Below are 24,560 nucleotides of genomic sequence, written 5' to 3' on the forward strand. Positions count from 1 at the left end.
AAAGTGTAGTAAATAGTTGTAACTGTTGGGTGTAAATTGCAACATAATATAAAGTTATATTAACTTCTATAAGTAAAGCTATATTGAAACTCCTACTTGTATATAAGAACATAGATACCCATATATGTAACTGAACACAATGATAAAACACCTGAGAAACCCCTACCCAACTATAGAACTAAAACATTACCAATTTCACATCTCTTTAAGCTCCTTCTCTAGCCTATCATCTTGGTTTTCTTCTTGGCACTAGGAAACCATTGTCCTGAGTTTTGTTTAACATTCCCTTTGCCATATTATAAAACAAAAATAAAAACTCATGTATCTCTAGAGAACATACTGCTAAGTTTTGCTTTGGAGCTTTAAAAAAATAGTAATATCTTCTATGTAATCTTTGACTTGCAATTATATATTTGGGAGTGTTGGAGACTTGGGCTTCCAGTTTTTAAAAATGATACTATGATGCATATATGTGCATGCTTGCTAGGGTATATACCTGGCAATTTTGTCATAATATGTTTCAATTATTTATAAAACTAAAGTATACCACTAGTGACAAAACAGTATTTTCTTCACAATTCAGTGGATTCAGTGGGAGGTTCTTCTGCTTCAAGGTGTCAGCTGTGGTGCTGGGATGATTGCAGTCATCTATAGTCAGCTGGGGCTGGAATGACTAAAATGTTAGACAGTTCAGAGTAATCTGGAATCTTGATTGGGAGCTCAGCTGGGGTTTTTGGCTCCTTGTGGATACTTGGGCTGCCTCACAGCAGGATGGCTGGGTTGTAAGAAAGAGCATTCCACAAGAGAGGAAGCTGCCAGACCAGTTATAGGCCTGGAATCATCAGGATCACTTACACTGTTTTACTGTTCAACATAGACTCAGTCCTATCTCACAGTCAAAGGAGAAGATGCATATACAGGTAGGGGCAGAATTGTTTTGGGCTAGTCTTTAAAGACCAGTAATCACAGTATGTTTATCATTTTTATTTCCTCTTTTGTGAAATACCTTTTCATTTCTTTTGTTAGTGTTTTTATTGGGTTGTTTTGGATTTTTTGAGGGAGGAGAGACTAAGTCTGGAGTAAATTTGTTGCAAATCTTAATGCATTTTGTGGTTTATTGGTCCTTACGCAGTCTTCTGAGGTAGATATTTTATTACTCTCATTTTACATGTTTTATTACCCCCATTTTACAAATGAGAGAAGCACTGTTTAGTATGTTAAGAGAATAGGCTTTGAAGTCAGACAGCCTTGGGTGATATTTTTTGGTATAAAGAATAGAATGTGTAAACATGTACAGTTATGAAATAGCATGATGCTTCCATCAGCCTACTTGTTACACCCATGACCCTCCAAAAGATTGAGACTCAGACAACTTTACAAGTAATTCTTAATTCATTTATGGTCAATTATAATGTTTGAGATAAGTGTGACTTGTTATGAGGTGACTCAGGCCAGGTGACACTTGCCCAGAGTGACAGTCTAGAACTGGTATTCAGCTTCAAGTTCTTTCTAGTCCTACCTGCCTTCCCCATTCCTCAATATTTTTTCCTCTAAATTATTCAGTTGGAACAGTCCGTCAGGATCTGCTAATCCATATCAAATACTTATGTTTTGGTAGCCAGACTAGTTTTGCTATCACTTCTCCACTTTGAGGGTATGATGAATTTCAGAAGAGAATGGAAAGGAATTGGCTGATTTTTTTCACTTGACCCTATTGCCGTACTTTATAGTGGAAATTAAGATTCTTACGAATTATAGTTAAAATAGTTTTAGAAAATTATAATAGAAGCCAGAGAGACTCACAATTAATACTCAAATGTTTGCCTTAAGTATTTTAAAAAGAATACTGTAGGCATGCAGCTGAATTGCCATAAAACTGAAAATGCCACAGAGCAATTCTGAGTTAGTTCCACAATGCAGGCCTTTCAGTAAAATGTACACTTTGCCTGAACAAATATAAAATATGCAGAAATAAACTTGTAGACTCTTCTTCTTAACCCTCAAATTTAGGAAGATCGTTCTGTGTATATAAGTATAGTTTCTGATCATTACAATTCTGTGTGTTGAAGACAGACAACATCTCAGTACATCTCTCCAGTGTAGATAGAAGCGTTGCTTCAGGCAGCATGATGTATTTTCATGTCACCACATTTCTTGGATCTAAGATTCAGAGGCAGAAATGAAAATGGTAATAGTACTTCTACTTATTGGAGGGATTCTTTGACATGTAGTAGAATACAGAGCATCTTTAGACTTTGACTAGGAATATTTTCTACCAGTGATACCAGCCATTGCATGACTGAGCTTCTCATTCATTTTTACTCTTTCCTGTCCCAGATTCTTACACATAATGCCAGTTCCACCAGGTTGAGTGTAGTATAACACCATTTGTAAAAAAGAGGGGGGAAATTAAGTTCATTTAAAATTCAGTAAATGCATTTGTGACATAATTTTCAGAATAACATATTTTTAAATAAAGTGTACCAAAAACATGTTACTGTCTTAAGTTTAATGCATGTTATTTTATAGACATACAATTACTTTCATGTAATTTAATATTTCTATCACCTTGCTTTCAACCCCTTTCAGAATTAGGGAGGAAACTGATTCACTCTCCTTTTCATTCTTGTTTTTTTGAACTTTTCTGTTTGAAAATGGGGTGATAAAAACTTGGTAAATTGGGTCACTTTTGGTTTCTCGGGAATATAAAATGAACTTCATGCCTAGAAGAGAACACAGAAGTTATTTGTTGTGGTGATTGCCAAAGCATGTTCTGCAGAACACATACCCTAGTAATTGTAGTTAAAAAAAAATAACTTTAAATTTGGAAAAAACTATATACCCCATCGTGGGGCGCGGCTACAGTGTTTTGGCCAGGCTCAAGCCTCGGACTAATGAAAGGACAGGGTCCTCTCATTGCCACTTGCGAAGTCCCAGCTGGAAGGGCAGGGCCCTCCCAGCACAGTCATAGCCAACGGCTGTGGTTGTAAGCTTGAACCTGTGGTCCAAACACGTGACCCCATGTGCCTGTGTGCTAGAGTTTAGGTAGGTGCATGTAATTGAGTGAGGTTGGAGCTCACGAGAATGCTGTAAACAACGTGATCACGCCCCTACTTTGCCTCGTGGCATCTTCTATAAAAAAAAAAAGACACGGTTGTGGGCGCCGGCGCTGTCTCCTCATCAGGGAGCAGCGTCCCACCGTCCCACTGAGACCCAGCTTTCATTCTCTTGTCAGTCTTTTCTCAGTCCTTTCACCCCCCCACTCAGGATCACCTTTGGCTGTAACACCCCATCCACTTATATTTTACGTACATTAGTATGTTAAAGGCTGGGAAATTTTTGAATACAGTGTTAATTTTTATTTCACCAAGTGTTTACCATATTTAATTTAGGAATCACTGTAGAATTTTTTTTAGTGTTCCATGCAATGCAGTTTGGGAAAGACTGATTTAGTTTCTTTATTTGGTAGATGAAAAGCCTAAGACAGCCGTGGGCAAACTACGGCCCGCCGGATCCGGCCCGTTTGAAATGAATAAAACTAAAAAAAAAAAAAAAAGACCGTAGCCTTTTATGTAATGATGTTTACTTTGAATTTATATTAGTTCACACAAACACTCCGTCCATGCTTTTGTTCCGGCCCTCGGGTCCAGTTTAAGAACCCATTGTGGCCCTCGAGTCAAAAAGTTTGCCCACCCCTGGCCTAAGACCTAATCATGCTAAGTGATTTTCTCAGAGTCATAGAGGACTGACAGCTTGGCAGGTTTGAAATCTTTTCATATTTTTTTAAAAAAATTATTGCATTGTAAACATCAAGTATATCTACATTATAATGGGAGAATATTTATTTTGATGATTAAGTTGAGTATTTTGACAGCCAGCTCTTCAGCACTTAGTAATATGTCAAATTTTAACATTGCTTTGTAGCTTATTATTGTCTCCCCTTAAGTCTTAAAACTTAAGATGTCTAGAGAAGCTTACATATGTTGATTATTTTGAGTGATTGTTTTATTTTAGTTTATCCCTTGATGTTGCTCCCCCACCCCGAATGTTGTTCATTTCTCTTTTGAGCTTATTAGTTAGCCAAGTAATTCTGGTTCTTTAATCATAGCAAATTATGAGCTATTTTTGCTATATAATTGGATATTATTACTATATACAATGCTTGTTAATTGGAGATCTTATTTCTTTAGTATCTATATATATAAAGAGCCAGAGGCTGTCACATATGAAACACTGAAATGGACGATCAAACAGGCTGAGTGGGGTGACAAGGCTGGCAGGGAGGTTAGTGAGGGACAACCAAATGACTGAGCAGCAGGCCGTGTGGGGCTACCAGGCTGGCAGAGGGGGGCAGTGAGGGGCAACCAGGCCAGTGGGGGCAGGCAGTTGGGGGCAACCAGGTCAGTGTGTGGGGGGGGGGCAGTTAGGGGCGACCAGGCTGGCGGGGGGACAGTTGGGGGCAACCAGGTCAGCAGACAGAGGTGGTTAGGGGTGATCAGGCTGGCATGGGGGCCAGTTCGGGGCGATCAGGCAGGCAGACAGGTAAGCAGTTAGGAGCCAGCAGTCCTGGATTGTGAGAGGGATGTCTGACTGCCAGTTTAGGCCCGATCCTAAACCGGCAGTCGGACATCCCCCAAGGGGTCCCGGATTAGAGAGTGTGCAGGCTGGGCTGAGATGACCCCCCCCCCCCCGCACAAATTTCGTGCACCGGGCTTCTACTATGAATATATGTCCTGACTTAAATATATGTATCATGATCTATGTACACTAATAAAAGAGAAAAATGGTAATTGGCATACGACGATACCCTTTTCATTGGCTAATCAGGGCTATATGCAAATTAACTGCCAACTATGATTGGCAGTTAACTGCCAACTAAGATGGCGGTTAATTTGCATATGTAGGCACAATGCAGGGAGGCGAAAGGGAAAGCAGGAAGAAGCCCCCCGCCACTGACAGTGATCGGAAACCCAGGGGGGAGCTAAGAGCTGGGGGGCAGGACAAAGGCGGCCCTGGGGCCGCCTTTGCCCTCCCCCCCAGCCATGATCGGAGAATCAGGCGCCTTTGCTGCCCTGGCCAGTGATAGCAGGAAGTAGGGGTGGATCCAGCGATGGGAGCTGGGCACAGTCGAAGCTGGCAGTCCCGGGAGCTAGGGGTCCCTTGCCTGGGCCTAAAGCGGAGCCCACGATCGTGGGGCCACTGCAGCTGCGGGTCCCCGCTGCCCGAGCCAGACGCCTCAGCCAGAGGCGTTAGGCCTGGGCAGGGGCGGAGTCTGCAACCGCGGGGAGCTGGAGGTCCCCTGCCCAGGCCTGACACCTCTGCCGGAGGCCTCAGGCCTGGTCAAGGGGCCGATCCGGTGATTGGTGATCGGAGGGTGATGAGGGTCAACTCCTCTGGCCGAGGCATCAGGCCTGGGCGGGGGGCTGAGCCGGGGATTGGGGGGATATGATGGTCCCCTTGCCCAGGCCTGAAGCCTGGGTCAGAGGCATCAGGCCTGGGCTGGGGGCAGAACCAGTGATGGGGGGAAATGAGGGTCCCCTGCCCAGGCCTGACACCTCTGTCAGAGGCGTCAGGCCTGGGCAAGGGGCCGATCCTGCGATTGGAGGGTGATAGGGGTCAACGCCTGAGGGCTCCCAGTATGTGAGAGGGGGCAGGCTGGGCTGAGGGACACTCCCCCCCATGCACACACACACAAATTTCGTGCACCGGGCCCCTAGTCTATATATATAAAAGGCTAAGTGACCCTCTAACCATCCAGCAGGTATGACGTGCACTGACCACCAGGGGGCAGACGCTTAACGCAGGAGCTGTTGAGTTGCAATGACTTGGCAGCGGTGGTTCTCCAGTGATACACCCAAAACCAGAGAGGAGGGGGCCCAATTCCAAGGTGCATCACCGAGAACCGCCCTCTCACAATCTCGGACCTCTCAGAGGATGTCCGAGAGCCGATTTCGGCCCAATCCCCGCAGGTCAGGCCGGGGGACCCCACCTGCTGGAGGGACCCCGCTTAATCCCCAGACAACTTTTGAGCCACAACGCCACCCCTGGTGTGACAGGCTGGGGAGGGACTGCAGGAGGTTGGCTCCAGGGTGTGTCTGGCCCCTCTCGCCTAGTCCCACCCGGCTGCTACCTTCTAATTAATTTCCTTTCAATGTGCACGAATCCATGCACTGGGGCATTAGTACTATATAATGCTTCTTAGTTGAGAACCTTATTTATATAATTATTATATAATGCCCGTAAGTTAGATTATTAATAATAAATAAATGTAAATATAACATATTTACATGTAACATTTGTTGGAGATTTTGTTTTTGTAATACATGAATGTGTGCCTGACTTAAATGTGTATTACACGTGTGTGAGCTATATACAGTGGGGCCTTGACTTACGAGTGTCCCGACTAACGAGTTTTTTGAGATACTAGCTGTCTCTCGGCCAATTTTTTGCATTGAGTTGATAGAGTAATTTGAGTTAACGAGCTCCTTAAGGAGCTCAGTCTCGGAACGAATTAAACTTGTAAGTCACGGCCCCACTGTATAGAGAAAAAATACATGCAGGTCTCTTTAGATTTCAATCTGTATTGGAGCAAATAGTTTTAACTTATCAAATACATTATTTTATATATGATCCTAGAATATTTTTTTTAAGTGGCACTAGGGCACTTACACAAATCTTATTTTGATGTAGTTTTTTAGTACTAGCTTCTCATTATTCTTTCCTTTTCCCCCCGATTAGTTTAAGTGCCCTTCATAAAACAGGAGAGGCCCTCCTTTTTCAAATGGATATTTACGGAAAATTGATGGTTGTTACTGCCAGTCAAGGCAAAAGTTAAGACATAGGACTAAAATAGGGATCTGGTTTTCAATTAATATGTATTTGGAATAAGTTTTTTTCTGTGTGTTCTTAATGAATTTAATATCATTTGACTTGTAATGCACCTTACCTTAAGTGGGAGGGTATAGAAAAGCTCAAGAGGTCTGCAGGATGTTTTCAGCTTTTGAATAATAACCCCCCCCCCCTTTTTTTTCATGTATTGCTCTGAAGTAGAGTGTAAACAAGTAGTTTATCAGTCTGATACATACAGTCTACTCTCTGCTTATGAAAGATCTTGAATCAGAATGACCCATCCATGAGTTGTAAGAGCAGGGAGCTTAACATCCAGTTGGAACTGCTTGTACATAAATGAGTAGTGGTAATTTGGTGGTGTGGCAGTGGTTAATCTATATTTGTAGGTCTTTTCAAACTTCAGAATTGACCTATGTAAAACAGTAAAATGACTTCTTACTCTGCATCATTAGTAATCCTTTGAAATTTTATTGTTTTGCAGTTACTTAAACACTGATATCAATCTCTAATCATACTAGGCTTGAATATATCCTCACATGAGTTTCTATAGTTAAAGTAATAAAATTAGCTTTGTGTTTAATATTATCTAGAGAGTGTTCGTATGTATCACGTGGCAGGATTGGATTTAGATTGTTAGTTTTAGTAGTCTTACTAAACTGTTTTTTTTCTGCCCGTTGTATTTATTTAATCAACATGTCAGCCTGGCATGTTTTTGTTTTTTATCCTGCCACTAGATGGCAGGAATAATAAAAGGTAGTTTGAAATGTCAACTTTAGTTTGTGGTCTTAGCTGCTTTGTACTTTTCTTATATCTTTGTTGTTTTCATTTTCCATTAGTGCTGAATTTTGTGCCAACTAATGGAACTTCTGTAGATCTGGCATCTTGTGTAGTCTAAGAGTACCTAGTGCCAGGGTAAAGGAAAAAAGAAGGAACAGAAGAAAATCTTCATGTAATAATTGATGTTCTAGCCCTGTGCTTTTCATTTCTATTTTTATTTTCTCTTTGTGGAATTCTATTTCTTTTCTTTGTTTCTTAGTGCTCTTATACTTAATATTGACATCCATAACTGGTAATTTCTGTTATGGCATTAGTTGCCTTCTCATTTATTAGGTGAATTAACCTGGCCAATTTTGTAAAATCTTACAACACTGTACTTTGTAAACAAACTCTGAGAGTTATAATTGACTATAAATCTTTTCACAGAATGATTTTTTAAAGAGCCTGTTTATAGCCTTTGAAGAATAGTGGACAGAAGCTGGGTAGTGTGATGTAGCTTCCATGATTATGTTCCATTACATAAGACTGTCTTACTAGTGGACTTGCACCAGTCTCCCATTGCTGGAGTTATGAAGTAAGCAGCCATCCTATATAAAAAAAGGCTAATATGTGCTCTGATCGGTTTGGCTCAGTGGATAGAGCGTCAGCCTGCAGACTGGAGGGTCCCGGATTCAATTCCTGTCAAGGGCATGTACCTTGGTTGCAGGCACATCCCCAGTGGGGAGTGTGCAGGAGGCAGCTGATCGATGTTTCTCTCTCATCGATGTTTATACCTCTCTCTTTCTTTCTCCCTTCCTCTCTGTAAAAAATCAATAAAATATATATATTTTTTAAAAAGGCTAATATGCAAATCGGCGGAACGACCAGCCACTATGAAGTGCACTGACCACCAGGGAGAAGATGCTCAATGCAAGAGCTGCCCCCTGGTGGTCAGTGCGCTCCCACAAGGGGAGTGCCACTTAGAAGCCGGGCTTACAGCTGGCAAGTGCAGCGGCAGTTGGCGGGAGCCTCTCCCGCCTCTGCAGCAGCGTTAAGGATGTCCAACTACCACGGGGAACAGGACATCCCCGAGGGCTCCCGGACTGTGAGAGGGCACAGGCCGAACTGAGGGGCCTGCCCTCCTCCCCCGTGCACAAATTTCATGCACCGGGCCTCTAGTGTTGTAGATAGAAGTCCACGTGGCAGAGAACTGCAGGCAGCCTTTATGAGGCTCCAACAAACAACCAGCATCAAGGAAATGGATTCTACTTAATTTAGCTTGAGATGCTTGGCTTTTGTGAGGTGTGTCTCATTTGGAATTTTGGTTTTCAGATGGTCTCCCTCAAGAAAGAACCAAGTTTTTATATAGCTTAACATAGATTTTCTTATTTTAATAAAGCTGCTTATCATTAGAGGTCTTTAGGAAGCAGTGTGGATGGAACTCTGAAATTAGAAAAATACATCTTTTCCATAAAGCCAATATCTTTTTTAAAAGAATGTGCTTTTTTTTTTCTTGTTTTCTCATACTGCAGTTTTTGCTACTATATTTTGAAAAAAATAAGAAAATCCTTTTTCTTTTATGTAAAATCTAGACTAATGCTAGAGGAAAAAGAAACTAATTGAAATAGTTAAGTATTAGAAGTATGTAAGGAAGAAGGTAAGCTTCCATTGATTTACTGAGGGTGGAGACACTACTTTTAGATAGTGCAATAGAATAATCTAAGTTAAATTCAAAAGGAGCTACAAATTCCCCACCCCTATGGGATTTTTGGCATTTTTTTCTTCAGAGAGAGATGGAGAATGACTTCTTAAGACAGAGAAAATATGTCTCATACAGACTTTTTCATTTATGAAAATAATTTTCTCACTTGTGAGTAACAAGATTGCTTAAAGATGTAAGGAAAATGGGATAGAGTAAAATGTTACTTTTAAAATTGATAAAACAACCATACTTGAAATTCCTGTGTTATTAGAAAAACTTAATAACGGGAAAGAGGAAGAGATGCAGAACTAATTGTTCAACTTTAAATCCATAAGTAATTTGTTCACATCAAAATATTGATAGATTATGGTGATGATTACTAATGAAGACTCTCTTGGAAGGTGTTATAGTCATGGACAGTAGGTACAACAGAAGTAAACTGTCTTGCATTCTTTTTTTCTTATCATAAGAACTGAGATTTTGCTTTCTATCAGATAAATTTTTGAATCATGTATAACATTTGTCTTATGATGTGAACTAGCTTTTTTTAAAGATCAAATTCCTTGTTCCTATAAACAATTCTAAAAGTATGAAGGAAAAATTCTGAGAAAAAATACTTCTGCATTCTTTCTTTCTTTTTTAGTTTATTTACTTTTTTAAAAAAATAAATCTTTATTGTTCAGATTATTACAGTTGTTCCTCTTTCCCCCCAATACCTCCCCTCCACCCAGTTCCCACCCCACCCTCTGCCCTTATCCCCCCACTGTCCTCATCCATAGGTGTACGATTTTTGTCCAGTCTCTTCCCACACCCCCCACACCCCTTTCCCCCCTGAGAATTGTCAGTCCACTCCCTTTCTATGCCCCTGATTCTATTATATTCACCAGTTTACTCTGTTCATCAGATTTTTTTATTCACTTGATTTTTCGATTCACTTGTTGATAGATATGTATTTGTTGTTCATAATTTTTATCTTTACCTTTTTCTTCTTCCTCTTCTTAAAGAATACCTCTCAGCATTTCATATAATACTGGTTTTGGTGGTGATGAACTCCTTTGGCTTTTTCTTATCAGTGAAGCTCTTTATCTGACCTTCAATTCTGAATGATAGCTTTGCTGGATAAAGTAATCTTGGTTGTAGGTTCTTGCTATTCATCACTTTGAATATTTCTTGCCACTCCCTTCTGGCCTGTAAAGTTTCTGTTGAGAAATCAGCTGACAATCGTATGGGCACTCCCTTGTAGGTAACTGACTTTTTTGCTCTTGCTGCTTTTAAGAGTTTCTCTTTGTCTTTTGCCCTTGGCATTTTAATTATGATGTGTCTTGGTATGGTCCTCTTTGGATTCCTTTTGTTTGGGGTTCTCTGTGCTTCCTGGACTTGTAAGTCTATTTCTTTCACCAGATAGGGGAAGTTTTCTGTCATTATTTCTTCAAATAGGTTTTCAATATCTTGCTCTCTCTCATCTTCTGGCACCCCTATAATTCGGATGTTGGTACGCTTGAAGTTGTTCCAGAGGCTCCTTACGCTGTCTTGTTATTTTAGGATTCTTTTTTCTTTTTGCTTTTCCGGTTGGGTGTTTTTTGTTTCTTTTATTTCAAATCTTTGACTTGATTCTTGGGATCCTCTTTTCTGCTGTTGGATCTCTGTATATTATTCTTTATTTCAGTCAGTGTATGCTTAATTTCTAGTTGGTCCTTTTTCATATCCTCGGGTGTCTCACTAAATTGATTGGCGGTTTCTAGAAAATTCTGAAAAACCTTAAAAGTGTGGTTTTGAACTCTATATCCAGTAGTTTGCTTTCCTCCATTTCTGTCATTTGTGATCTGTTTCTTTGTCTCCGCATTTTTTATGCTTCCCTGTGTTGATAGAGTGGCTTTCTATGCTAAGTGTCCTCTAGGGCCCAGTGGTTCAGCCTCCCTAATTACCTGGGGTGGACACTCTTCGTGCACCCCATTGTGGGCTGTGTGCAGTCTTGTTGTAGTTAAACCTTGATTGTTGTAGGTATCACTGGCAGGAATTGACCTCCAGGCCAATTGGCTGTGAGAATCAGCTGTGTCTACAGTGGGAGAACTGTGCTGAAGACACCCTTATGGGGCAAGACTTGCTTCAGTGGGGCTTTGGTGCTCAGTGAGTCTGCCCCCTGAGTGTGTCCCTTATGGATCTGAGGAGTTGTAATCTGGATGGTCCCAATCTGACCACTGGGTACACAGGCTCTTGGATCTCCAACGAGGTGCTAATTTAGCCTCTGCCTGAGGCTACCCAGCAGGAGCTATGGAGAGATCTGCAGGTTCCTCTTCCTTGTTTGGATTTTGGAGGTGCCCAGATGAGGCCCAGCTGTGAAGCAATGCAAGCTGCTGTGAGGCCTTGGGCCTTCTTTTGGATGTTCTGGGTCTTTCTGACCCAGCTGCAGTTTGTTAGGTAATTTTAGATCTCAAAGGGCCAGCCCATTTATATGCAAAAGCCTCTGTGCACAGCTTGGGTGGGGCGGGGTCTCAGGGAATCAACAGGGCGGAGCAAACAGCTATGGCTGATCCTCAGTCCTGCCCTAAGAGGTCCCGGGTCTCAATGTCCTGGTAATCGCTGCAAGCACCTCTGAGAGAAAGCCGCCCTCGAGTTCCGACCGATGCCAGACAGTCCAGTTTCTCCCCGTATGAGTCTGGGTCCCCAGAGACTCGCCCGGAACTGGAGTCAGGGTCGTCGGGAGCTTGTGCCTCCCTCCCGATTGCAAAAGACACTGGCGTCCTCCGTAGCCAGCCCCTTTCCAAGCGCGCTTGAGCCTCCGTACCTCTGCACTTTACTTCCGCACCTCCTCGTGAGTCTCAGTGTGCTTTTCTCTTTCCTTCTAGTTGTAGAATTTCCACTCAGCCAGCCTTCCTGTGGTTCTGGATGATGTCTGTTTTGTCTTTTAGTTGTATTTTTGTAGTGATTGTGTGAGGCAGCAATTTCAGGTGTTTACCTATGCCGCCATCTTGGTTTCTCTAGTTTATTTACTTTTAAAAAAAGCCTTTTTATTATTGAGTATTACAGATGTTCTTTGCCCCGCCCCTCCCTTTCCCCCCCATTGCCCCTTCCACCTAGATCCCGCCTCACCCAGGCCTTCACCACCCTATTATCTGTGTGCATGGGTAATGCACGTATGCATATAAGTTCTTTGGCTATTTCTTCCCGCCCCACCCCACCCCCTTCCTTCTAAGATTTGTAAGTCTGTTCCATGTCCACATGCCTCTGGTTCTATTTTATTCATGTTTATTTTGTTCATTAGATTCCTTGTTCATTTATTTTCATTTTTAGATTCAGTTGTTGATACATATTTATTGCCATTTTAATATATATATATATATTTTTTTCCCCCTTCTTAAGGAAGACCCTTTAAATTTCATGTAATATTGGTTTGGTAGTGATGAACTCTTTTAGCTTTTTCTTGTCTGTGAAGCTCTTTATCTGACCTTCAATTCTAAATGATAGCTTTGTTGGGTAGCATAATCTTTAAGTCCTTGCTTTTCATTACTTTGAATATTTCTTGCCACCTCATTCTGGACTGCAAAGTTTCTGTTTAGAAATTAGGTGACAGCCATATGGGTCCTCCCTTGTAGGTAACTAACTGCTTTTCTCTTGCTGCTTTTAAGATTCTCTCTTTGTCTTTAACCTTTGGCATTTTAATTATGATGTGTCTTGGTGTGGGCTTCTTTGGGTTCATCTTGTTTGGGACTCTGCGTTTTCTGGACTTGTATGTCTATTTCTTTCACCAGGTAAGGGAAGTTTTCTGTCATTATTTTTTCAAATAGGTTTTCAATTTCTTGCTCCCTCTCTTCTCCTTTGAGCACCCCCATTATATGAATGCTAATACACTTGAAGTTGTCCCAGAGGCTCCTTACACTATTTTTATTTTATTTTTATATTTTTATTGACTTCAGAGAGGGGGAGAGAGAAACATCAATGATGAAAGAGAATCATTGATTGGCTGCCTCTTGCACGCCCCCTACTGGGGATTGAGCCTGCAACCCAGGCAAATGCCCTAGACCGGAAACGAAACCAAGACCCTTCAGTCTTCATGACAACGCTCTATCCACTGAGCCAGACAGGCTAGGGCATCTTTATATTTTTGGATTCTTTTTTCTTTTTGCTATTCTGATCTGGTGTTTTTATTCTCATATTTCAAATTGCTGATTTGATTCTCGGTGTCCTCTACTCTACTGTTGATTCCCTGTAAATTATTCATTGCAGTTAGTGTATCTTTTGTTTCTGATTGGTCCTTTTTTATGTTGTTGATCTTCTCACTAAGTTTCTTGAAGTTCTAAGTTCCTTGAGCATCCTTATAACCATTGTTTTGAATTTTGTATCTGGTAGTTTGCTTGCTTCCATTTCATTTATTTTTCTGGAGATTTCTTCTGTCCTTTCATTTGTGACATGTTTCTTTGTCTCTTCATTTTGGCTGTTTCCCTGTGTTTGTTCTATGTATTAAGTAGAGGAGCTGTGTCTCCTGGAGTTGGTAGAATGGCCTTGTGTAGTAGTGTCCTGTAGGGTCCAGTGGCTAAGCCTTCCCAGTCACCTGAGATGGGCACTCACGGTGCGCCCTTGTGTGGGCTATGTTCATTGCCCTGTTGTAGTTGAGACTTGATTGCTGTTGGCATCACTGGGAGGGATTGATCCCCAGGCTCATCAGCTGTGCAGACTACCTGCTACTATAGCAGAAGAGCTGCTGTGCAGGAGACACCCCTACAGAACAGGACTTGCTTCAGTGGGGTTTTGGTGCTCACTGAGTTTGTCCCTTGAGTGTGTTGCCCTTGGATGTGGTAGGGTTATAATATGGGGTGGTCTGAAGCTGACCACTGGGTGCACTGGCTCTAGGGCCTCCTGGGAGGTACAGAGTCAGCTACTACCTGTGCCCTGCCCGGGGCTACCAGGCAGAAGCTACAAAGTGATCTGCAGGCAACTGCTACTTATGTTGGGCTTGGAGGTGCCCAGGTTGGTCATAGCATTAACGCTAACAATATACTGTTCTCTCACTTAATTTATTCTCAGACATTTTTCTGGTTTTGTGTGTGTGGTACACTGCCATATTTTTTTTTTACAGAGAATTGGGAATTAAACATAGAAAACTGTTTTCCACCTCAAAGATTTTTCTTGAAGATAGAAAAACCATAGGTTAATTTTAGGAATGTGGCATAATTTTTTTTATTTTTTATTTAGCCTTTAAGATTAAGGGTATTTTGTGGTATTTTTCTTTAGTACATAATCATGAGATTTCATTGTTGTTTTGAGTATACATTAGATAATTCAGTGTAATATAAGATGAAATAGCAAATCCAAAACCAAATGTATCAAGTGGTTAGGTCTCCAACAAGATCCATAGAAGGGAAATGCAGAGGCAGCCCTAGTGTACAAATGTGTTGGCGCTTTTTGTTTTTCTAAAGAAACAATGTAATTTAATTTTATGTTGAATAAGCCTTAACCACTTTGTAAAGTGCCATTTAAGCTGTAATGTTTTTAATACAGTATTGTACTAGTAATCTCTACTAAAACCTCAGAAGTATAACCATTTTTCCATAAATGGGATTCCATTATTTAATCTTGTCTTGCTTCTTTAGGAGGTGGCCACTTTTCCCTAAATCAAGCGTATAAACTATTCTTGGCTTTTGAAGAGTTTGTTGGGAGGAAGAAAATACAATATCTCCATTAGAACCCAAGAAGTACAACCATTTTTCCATAAATAGGGTTCCATTATTTAATCTTATCTTGCTTCTTTATGAGGTAGTCTCTTTTCCCTAAATAAAGCATATCAACTATTCTTAGCTTTTGAAGAGTTTCTTGGGAGGGAGAAGATACAAACTATGGAATTTACAAGGATTTTTTTTTAAAGGGTGGCTTCCAGAAACAAGTTTTTATAGAGAAAAGGCATTTAAAAATGTAGTGCTTGCCATAACCGGTTTGCCTCAGTGGATGGAACGTCGGCCTGCGGACTGAAAGGTCCCAGGTTCGATTCTGGTCAGGGGCATGTACCTTGGTTGTGGGCACATCCCCAGTGGGGGCTGTGCTGGAGGCAGCTGATCGATGTTTCTCTCTCATCGATGTTTCTAGCTATCTCTCTCCCTTCCCCTCTGTAAAAAATCAAAATACATTTTTTTAAAAATGTAGTGCTTTTGATTGGCCAAAGGACACTTCAGGTCTTGTTAAAATATATTTCATAAGAAAATTATTTATCTTAGTTTCTTACAAAGTTGGATCACCAAGTCCTCTTTAATTTGTAAAATGGCTATTTTTCTTCCTTTATAAATTAAAAACAAAACAAAAGATTTTACTCTTATGTCCCCAGTTTCTTCTTGCATCTTTAAACAATTAATTTGCTTTTCATGTTTATATGCCCCTTTCAGAAATGAAAACTGTCCATATGAGAATTATTTTGTCTGCCTTAATAAGTTCTTCGCACATAATTGAAACTGCAGTGTGGCTTTAGGGATTAAGTCTAGAGAATTTGGGGGAGGCACTTTTTAAAAAATATATTTTTATTGATTTCAGAGAGGGAGAGGGAGAGAGAGATAGAAACATCATTGATGAGAGAGAATCATTGATAGGCTGCCTCTTGCATGCCCCACCCCGGGGATCGAACCCGCAACCCAGGCATGTACCCTGATTGAGAATCAAACTCTAAACTCCTGGTTCATAGGTTGATGCTCAACCACTTAGCCATGCTGGCTGCGCAAGGCACTTATTTTTGAAAAATTACTATGAAAATGTCAAACCAAAAATATAGAAGACCACAATCAATCTCATATCTACCATCTGTATTTAATAATTATCATCTTTTTGCCACACTTGTTTCCATAAAATCTTTTTATTGAAGTTAAAATACTGAAAATTGCTCTGACAATATTAATAAAAGAGATAGGTAAAAATCCTCTAATGTTCTCAAACTATTTTAAGATAGCTGTTATTTTACCACTTGTGTGTTTCTCTTTTATTTTAGTTTTATTGGTGACTCCTAATCTTTAATACATCATTTCTCAGTTTACCTAGTTTTATTTGGGGAAAACTGTAATTTGTATGTACGAGAATTAGTGTGTGTGTGGAATTTTCCATAATGAAAAAAAAAAATATATATATATATATATAATTTATCTATACAATTATTTAATTCGTGTGTATATATGTAAACTACATACATACATATAGTATCATGGAAAATTTCTAGCATACACAGAAGTAGAGCTAATACTATAATGAGCTTCTGTATATACATCATTCAGCTTAAACAAGTATCAATTTATGGTTCATCTTGTTTTGTCTATAATACTCCCCCAGCTATTTATTTATTTATTTATTTATTTATTTATTTATTTATTTATTTTTAAATATATTTTATTGATTTTTTACAGAGAGGAAGGGAGAGAGATAGAGAGAAACATCGATGGGAGAGAAACATCGATCAGCTGCCTCCTGCACATCTCCTACTGGGGATGTGCCCGCAACCCAGGTACATGCCCTTGACCGGAATCGAACCTGGGACCTTTCAGTCCACAGGCCGACGCTCTATCCACTGAGCCAAACCGGTTTCGGCGACTCCCCCAGCTATTTAAATGTTTTTTAATATGTAAATTGGATATGCTAAAATTGAAGACTACTTTGTACACACAGTTGCTTTACTTTAATGAAGAAGGGAAAAGACAAAAAATTAAAGTCAGTGCTACTATTCATTACTAGTGTGCCAAAAAGGAGAATTAAGTAAACATTAATTGAGCCTCATGAATGAAGTGCCAGAAACTATATGATAAATCTCCATGGATACAAAAATCACTATTACATTGTGAGATGAACTCTAACAGAGTAGAGGTTTCAGCATGATGGGAAGGATGAAATATTAGAGAAGGCACCTTCAAGAATTCAAGTTTTAGACCACTGCATAAAGAAGGCAGAATAAAATGAATGGTAATATAGTGGGTTTCCATATAGATGGAATAATGAGCTGAGAAAAAAACAAGCCAGAATTGCTCAATGAGAAGCTAAAACTCAAGATGGAGAGATACATTCATATTTCAGTTGTTTACTGCAGTGATTTTCAACCTTTTTAATCTTGTGGCACACAAACTTAATTACAGTGGGGCCTTGACTTATGAGTTTAATTCGTTCCGTGACGGAGCTCGGAACTCAAATTACTTGTATGTCAAATCAAAAAGTGAACGAGTGAGACACATGATGCTGGGCCAGCCGTGGGCAAACTACGGCCCGCTGGCCGGATCCGGCCCGTTTGAAATGAATAAAACTAAAAAAAAAAAAAAGACCGTACCCTTTTATGTAATGATGTTTACTTTGAATTTATATTAGTTCACACAAACACTCCATCCATGCTTTTGTTCTGGCCCTCCGGTCCAGTTTAAGAACCCATTGTGGCCCTCGAGTCAAAAAGTTTGCCCACCCCTGTGCTGGGCTGATGTTGTAGCGTTCACTGTGACATTTGCTGCGCCAACTAGCAGTGGGGTATCTGAAGCTGACTCGTAACCCGAATTTTAGCTCGCTACTTAAAGCAAAAAATCAGCCGAGAGACGGCTTGTATCTCGAAAAACTTGTTAGTCAGGACACTCGTAAGTCAAGGCCCCACTGTATTAAAATTTTGCGGCACAACACACAAATACATACATACTAGAGACCTGGTGCACGAAATGTGTGCACTTAGGGGGGCCCTCAGCCCAGCCTGGGCCCTCTTGCAGTCCGGGAGCCCTCAGGGGATTTCCAACTGACGGCTTAGGCCTGCTCCCCGGGCCTACATCCTTAGCACTGCTGCGGAAGCGGGAGAGGCTCCCACCACCACCACTGCACTTGCCAGCAGTGAGCCCGGCTTCTGGCTGAGCGGCACTCCCCCTATGGGAGTGCATTGACCACCAGGGGGCAGCTCCTGCATTGAATGTCTAACCCCTGGTGGTCAGTGAGCATCATAGCAACTGGTCGTTCTGCCATTCGGTCGATTTGCATGTTAGCCTTTTATTGTATAGGATATATGTACTAGTATATATTATATATTTTGTCAACCTGACAACAGATAGGTATAATTTTGATTCATTTACATCAGACAGCTATTGTTGTGTTGGCTGTTGTCATTTTTTAATTCAAAAATCTAAAGGAAAGTGGTCAGTGTCCCTAACTAACTAGTCAGGTATTGCATGTTTAAAAAAATTTTTGTGGCACACCAGAGAAAATTGTTGGTTTATCGTAGAGAGAGAGAATAGTTGTGTGGTTAGTCCAACTGCCTTTTTTATTTGTTTCAGATTATTTTCCCCCCAGTTATAAACTTGGGGGTGGGTATCTTTGTTATTGAGATATACTTAACATATACCAATGTGATAGTTTTAGGAGCACACCAGAATGATTTGATATATGTGTATATTGCAAAATGATTACCACAATTTAGTTAACATCCATCACCACACCTTAGTTACAAATTATTTTTTCTTATGATGAGAACCTTAAGATTTCTTAGCAACTTTCAAACATACAGTGCAGTGTTGTTAACTGTAGTCACCATACTGTAAATTACACCCCAAGGACTTATTTATCATATAACTGGAATTTTGTATCTTTTGATTATCTTTACCCATTTTGCACATTGCCTACCCCCACCTCTGGCAACCACCAATCTGTTCTCTGTATGAGTTTGTTTGTTTTGTTAGATTCCACATATACAATATTTGTCATTCTCTAACTTATTTCACTTAGCATAATATCTTCAAGGTTCATCCTTGTCACAAATGACAGGATTTCCTTTTTTTTTTTTATGATGGAATAATATTCCTGTGTGTGTGTGTGTGTGTGTGTGTATACACACCACATTTTCTTTATTCATCTATCAATGGACACTTATGTTGTTTCCATGTCTTGGCTATACTGCAGTGAACATGAGGGAGCATCAATGAACACTGGGGTTCTCTTTTGTGAAAGCTTCAGGGAATCTGTGGCTGTCATGGGGGCTATTTAGGTCCTCAGTATTAAAACCTACCTAGGACCTCCCAGGAAAAAGCCACTGGGGGCTCTGATGGCACCTACCCACATGGCTGGTATTGATAGCCTCCTCTCTTCTTTGTTTCTACCTATCTCCAGATGTCTCAGCTAAGCCTGTTTCCCTAGTAATCGTTTCTGCATGGTTATTCTCCATTTTGTGCTTCATTGTGCTGCTTTAGGATCTTCAATGTATTCTTGAGCTTTCCCAGGGATATTTTCCTTCATGGAGAGCTATCTATTTCCTTTCTTCTTCTTCCTTCTTCCTCCTCCTCCTCCTCCTTCCTCCTCCTCCTTCCTCCTTCTTCCTCCTCCTCCTCCTTCCTCTTCCTCCTCCTCCCTCTTCCTCCTCCTCCTCCTCCTCCTCCTCCTCCTCCTCCTCCTCCTCCTCCTCCTCCTCCTCCTCCTTTCTTCTTCTTTCTTCTTCTTCTTCTCCTTCTTCTCCTTCTTGGTGGGATGAAAACTGGTGTCTCCTATGCCATCTTGCTGATGTCAGTTCTGAAAATACTTGATTTTCCTTTTTGAACTTTTTACTATTTAGCGTGTCTTTCTTTTTGTTTGTCTTGACAATCATTTTTGACACTCGAAAAAACATACAGCTCATTTATCACAGGTCTTTATCCTATATAATAAAAGCCTAATGTGCTAAGTGTCTAGTCGTCCATTCAACCAATCAAAGCATAATATGCTAATGATATGCTAAGGCTGCTCAACTGCTTACTATGAGGTACACTGACCACCAGGGGCAGACGCTCTGGTAGGTTAGTTTGCTGCTGGGGTCCAGCCAATCAGGACTGATTGAGACGAGCCAGACCTGCCCTGGAGCCCTCCAGTGGCCCCTCCCCGGCTGGCCAACTACCTGCGTCCCTCTCCAGCCCCGATCGTGCACCTGTGGGTGTCCCTCGGCTTGGCCTGTGCCCTCTTTGCCATTCAGGACCCCTCGGGGGATGTCAGAGAGCCAATTTTGGCCCGATCCTGCAGGCCAGGCTGAGGGACCCCACTGGTGCATGAATTCATGCACTGGGCCTCTAATCTTATCAAATAAAGGGGGAATGTGCAAATTGACCATCACCCCATAACTGTCAAGATGGCTGCGCCCACAGCAGAGCCAGGGATTCCGTAATACAAGATGGCTGCACCCACAGCAGAGGCGGAGTTCCTGTAATGAGCCTTAACGAGCAATCAGCAGGGACCTGAGGCTGCGTGGCGCTGGGCCGGGGGCAGGGGAACTGAGGCCGTACCTCCTGCCCAGCAGGGCTTGACAGGATCTCAGGCCATGTCCCCCATCCGGCAGGGCTTGACAGGGGACCTCAGGCCCCGTCCTAGCACCTGGCTGGGTGACCTGAGGCCACTATCCCCCCCGCCCCCCCATCCAGCTGGGCTTTATGGGGATGGTACCAGCTGGGTCTGGATCTAGGCCAATGGGCGTGGGGCTGGCCAGGTCTGGGTCTCGTGCGATTTTGAGGCGCACGTGGGTGGGCAGGGACTTGACTCTGGTTCCCATGGCGTGCCCCAGGCTCTTACAGGAGGAAGATTTTTATATACATTTCACTAATTTTCTTTTATCTCTGACACTTCTATTATAAAGGCAAATAGCAATATTAAAATATTTTCTCTAATTCCCTTTTAATATGCACAAATTTTGTGCACTAGTTTTGTAATAATAGTAGCAGTAGCCTTCAAGTGCTTTAAAGACATATTGTTCACTCATCATATCCCTCTTTTACAGATGAAGAAACTAGAACATAGAGAACATAAGTCATTTTGCCCAACCAAGGTCACACAGCTAGAAAAGTGTAGAACTAAAATTCAAGCCCAGGCAGTATGATTCTAACATCTGTACTCTTAACCTCTAGGTCAGGGGTCCTCAAACTTTTTAAACTGTCCTTCAGACCGTTGGAGGGCCGGACTATAGTTTAAAAAAAAACTACAAATTCCTATGCACACTACACATATCTTATTTTGAAGTAAAAAAACAGTTTTCGGTGGGCCGCATGTCGCCCGTGGGCCGTAGTTTGAGGACCCCTGCTCTAGGTTATACTTCCTTTCAGGCCACTGAAAGGAAGCTTCTTAGACCTCTGATGATATTCTTATTTCTGTTTCCTATGGTATTAGTTTTCTTCTAATAGTTGATTTTGATACTTAGCTTTTATGTTGCTCACTTTTCTCAAATGTTTGATTTTTAAGTGTGTACTTTTTTATTATTTCTTTTTATATTTGATCAAGCCAGTCTAAATTATTACATCTAATGATTGTGGGAAAGAGAGTTGTGACTTGATGCTGGGAAGGATATATCATACTAATATTGGATATGAGGATTTCCTGTTCATGTTCTTTCTGTCCAGCACTATTCTGCTTTTTGATTTACTTGTCAACATATGTAGTGCAGATACTTCATTGCTTGGCAGTGGTAGGGGAAGAGGATCCACCAGCTGCCTGGCTGGCGTTCCTAATGCCATCACTCTAAGGATTTCTAAAGGATTCTCTCTTGCCACCCATAACCTGCTTTAAATGAAACATGGTTTGCAGTTTACTTCTGCTGTGGTTATACTGTGGTTTCTTCAATTTCATTTCTTCCCATTAGTCTTATGTCTTCTATTGCTACTATACAGTACTATTATAGTTTATTCTTATGGCTTTAGTGCTGTTGTGATATATTTAGCCTGTAATTTTAGGGTTGTAAGATTGGAGGTGACTATGTCAAGTGTGCTCTGTTCACTTTGATGCTATCTTCTGCCTGTAGTTCTTAATTTTTTGAGAGCCATTGAAATCTCTTTGACCATTTGGTGAATTTTATGTACTCTCACCCTGTTTTTTAAATTCAAGTGCAGCTATGTACCTTTTGTACTGGAAGCAATGGCCAAATGTTAATTTGAGCATTAGTAGTTTTATAGACATTGAGCATAACTAGGTTGGTAGTCATTGGGGCGGGGAGTGGGGGGCACTTTGCTTTTTAGTTAAGTATATTAGAGGAATGAGCTGATTTCTTGGAAATAATTTGTTACTCAAGTTTGAGGAAAATTATTAATAAAGATATTTTTATGTAGCAATGGAATTAACTATAAAGACACTTATATTTAAAGTATAATATAGAGCTGTTTCTTTCTAACAAGCAGTTTTGTAACATTTCTTTTTTTCCTGTTTTCTCTAGGTTTAACTATAGATCAACACATCATCTTGCGTCTCATGGGTTCTATGAATTTTTAAATTGGTTTGATGAAAGAGCATGGTATCCACTAGGAAGAATAGTAGGTGGTACTGTAAGTATATTTGCAGTTATTTTTGTTCATATCATAAAATTTTATAGTTATTTGAGTAAATCATAAGTTGCTAAGATGATGAAGATTCTCGAAAGCTTTGTATAGTTAACTAATATAGTTTTACTAGAGGCCTGGTGCACAAAATTCGTGCACGAGGGGGGGGGGGGATTCCTCAGCCCGGCCTGCATCCTCTTGAAATCCAGGATCCCTGTGGATCGGGCCTAAACCAGCCATCGGACATCCCTCACGTAATCCAGGACCGCTGGCCCCTAACCGCCTCTGCCTGCCTGCCTGCCTGATAGTCCCTAACCACTCTCCTGCTTGCCTGATCGCCCCTAACCCCTCTGCCTGCCTGCCTGATTTCCCCTAACCACTTGCCCACCTGCCTGATCTCCCCTAAGTGCTTCGGCCTGCCTTATTGCCCTAAGTACTTTGCCTGACTGATCGCCCCGAACCGCTCACTAGGGGCAGCCGGCTGGGGTGAGGAGCCGTGGTAGTTCTGGTTTCTGGTTGTTGTGGTCGTTTCGCCATTTTGGTCGCTGGGCTTTTATTATATAGGATTTGGCTGATTGACCAGTGTTTAATTTTTTAAATCTCTTGATAATATCTGCTCCACCCCCCCAACACACACACACACACACACCCATTTTGGGGTTATCTCACACGACCACTATTTCTGACAAATGGTGAAGGCTATGAAGGGGTCTCTTGTTACTGTGCATCCTCAGTTCAGGTTATTTGTATGCTTTTGTTTCAAATCTGTCTTAAATTACTCTAGGTAATTGAGTATCGATCATAGTTTATGGGGAATTATTATATTTAGAAAATGATGTAAGGGAAAATATTTTTAGTATTTGGGCTGTAAGAAGAATATTGAAGCGAAAGTGAAAGACATATATGTTTAGTTTGGGTTTGGTTTTTTTTTTTAATCATTTTTTTGTCAGAAGTTTATCAATTTTATCAGATTTCTTAACCCAAAGAAACTTTGACTTTATTGATTACTAGGGGCCCGATGCATGAAATTCATGCAAGAGTAGGCCTTCCTTCCCTTCGGCTGCTGGCAGGAACCCGGGCTTCCCTCGCAGCCCCGGCTTCATCTGGAATGTCGTCTGGAAGGACGTCTTGTCTTATTGCCATGTTACACTTTTATTATTATGGATTATTATAGATTTCTATTAAATATTTGTCTTGATTATATTAATTTGTATTTATTTTCTTCCTCTCACATTTTTGTTTATTCTGACTTCCTGATAACATTTGGTCAATAATTTCCAAACTTATTTTGTTATTAATAGATTCATGTTAAAGCTATAAACTCCACACTAATCAGTGTTTTAGCTACATTGCATAAGTTTGCCTTTATACTCTTTTTAGTATTTTCATTGTCATTTATTCTACTTCATGGGTTATTTAGAATTGTATTTAACTTTTAAGTGTAAGAGGATTTACTGTTATCTTGTTTTGATTTATATTTCAAATCTATTTCATTAAGAAAAAAATCATATATTTCGTTTAGGGAAAAATTCTGTATTTTCATTCCATTAAAACTTATTGAGACTTGATTCGTGGCTTACAATTTGGCAAATTTTATAAAGGCTCCCTTTGTGTTTGGAAAGAATATATTTTCTGTGATAGCAAGATGTTGTGTTTCCAATTTGAGGCATCTTCTTATTCTGGATGTAAATAGAGATAAAGATACAAGGAGAGTAGTCATGATGGTTTCCAGGGCAAATTAGAAAGATATTGAATGGTAAGAGATATGGTAGATGGTTATTAGCTGCATTTCTTGTCACACACTTTATTATATTAGTATTTGATGCCCCTAGTTTGTTTCCTGTTGTGTTTAAATTTATATCTTAAATTTATCCTCACTGGAGGCTTGTTTTCTGAGACTCTTGGTATCCTGGTATTTGGGACTATTCCTATAATAATCTTTTTATTTTGCCTTTGCTGGAGCCCTTAGGGGTTTTACTTTTTTAAGGGTACTTTTTAAAAGATCATTTGTTAGC

General features: G+C 40.7%; 1 protein-coding gene and 1 long non-coding RNA gene across 2 annotated transcripts in view; one reads left to right on the forward strand and one right to left on the reverse strand.

The window, feature by feature from the left end:
- STT3B (STT3 oligosaccharyltransferase complex catalytic subunit B) overlaps positions 1-24,560 on the forward strand; it is an 82,839-nt gene that overhangs the window by 14,671 nt on the left and 43,608 nt on the right. Inside the window, exon 2 of the mRNA XM_059664142.1 lies at positions 22,443-22,551. Coding sequence (XP_059520125.1) covers positions 22,443-22,551 — 109 coding nt within the window. The remainder of the gene's footprint in view (positions 1-22,442; positions 22,552-24,560) is intronic.
- The window catches only part of LOC132215635 (uncharacterized), a 52,797-nt gene continuing 30,863 nt past the window's right edge, over positions 2,627-24,560 (reverse strand). The window contains exon 2 of the long non-coding RNA XR_009448568.1: positions 2,627-2,723. This is a non-coding gene — a long non-coding RNA (uncharacterized LOC132215635). The remainder of the gene's footprint in view (positions 2,724-24,560) is intronic.

The sequence above is a fragment of the Myotis daubentonii genome, chromosome 14 (genome assembly GCF_963259705.1).
Source record: "Myotis daubentonii chromosome 14, mMyoDau2.1, whole genome shotgun sequence".
Taxonomy (NCBI): domain Eukaryota; kingdom Metazoa; phylum Chordata; class Mammalia; order Chiroptera; family Vespertilionidae; genus Myotis; species Myotis daubentonii.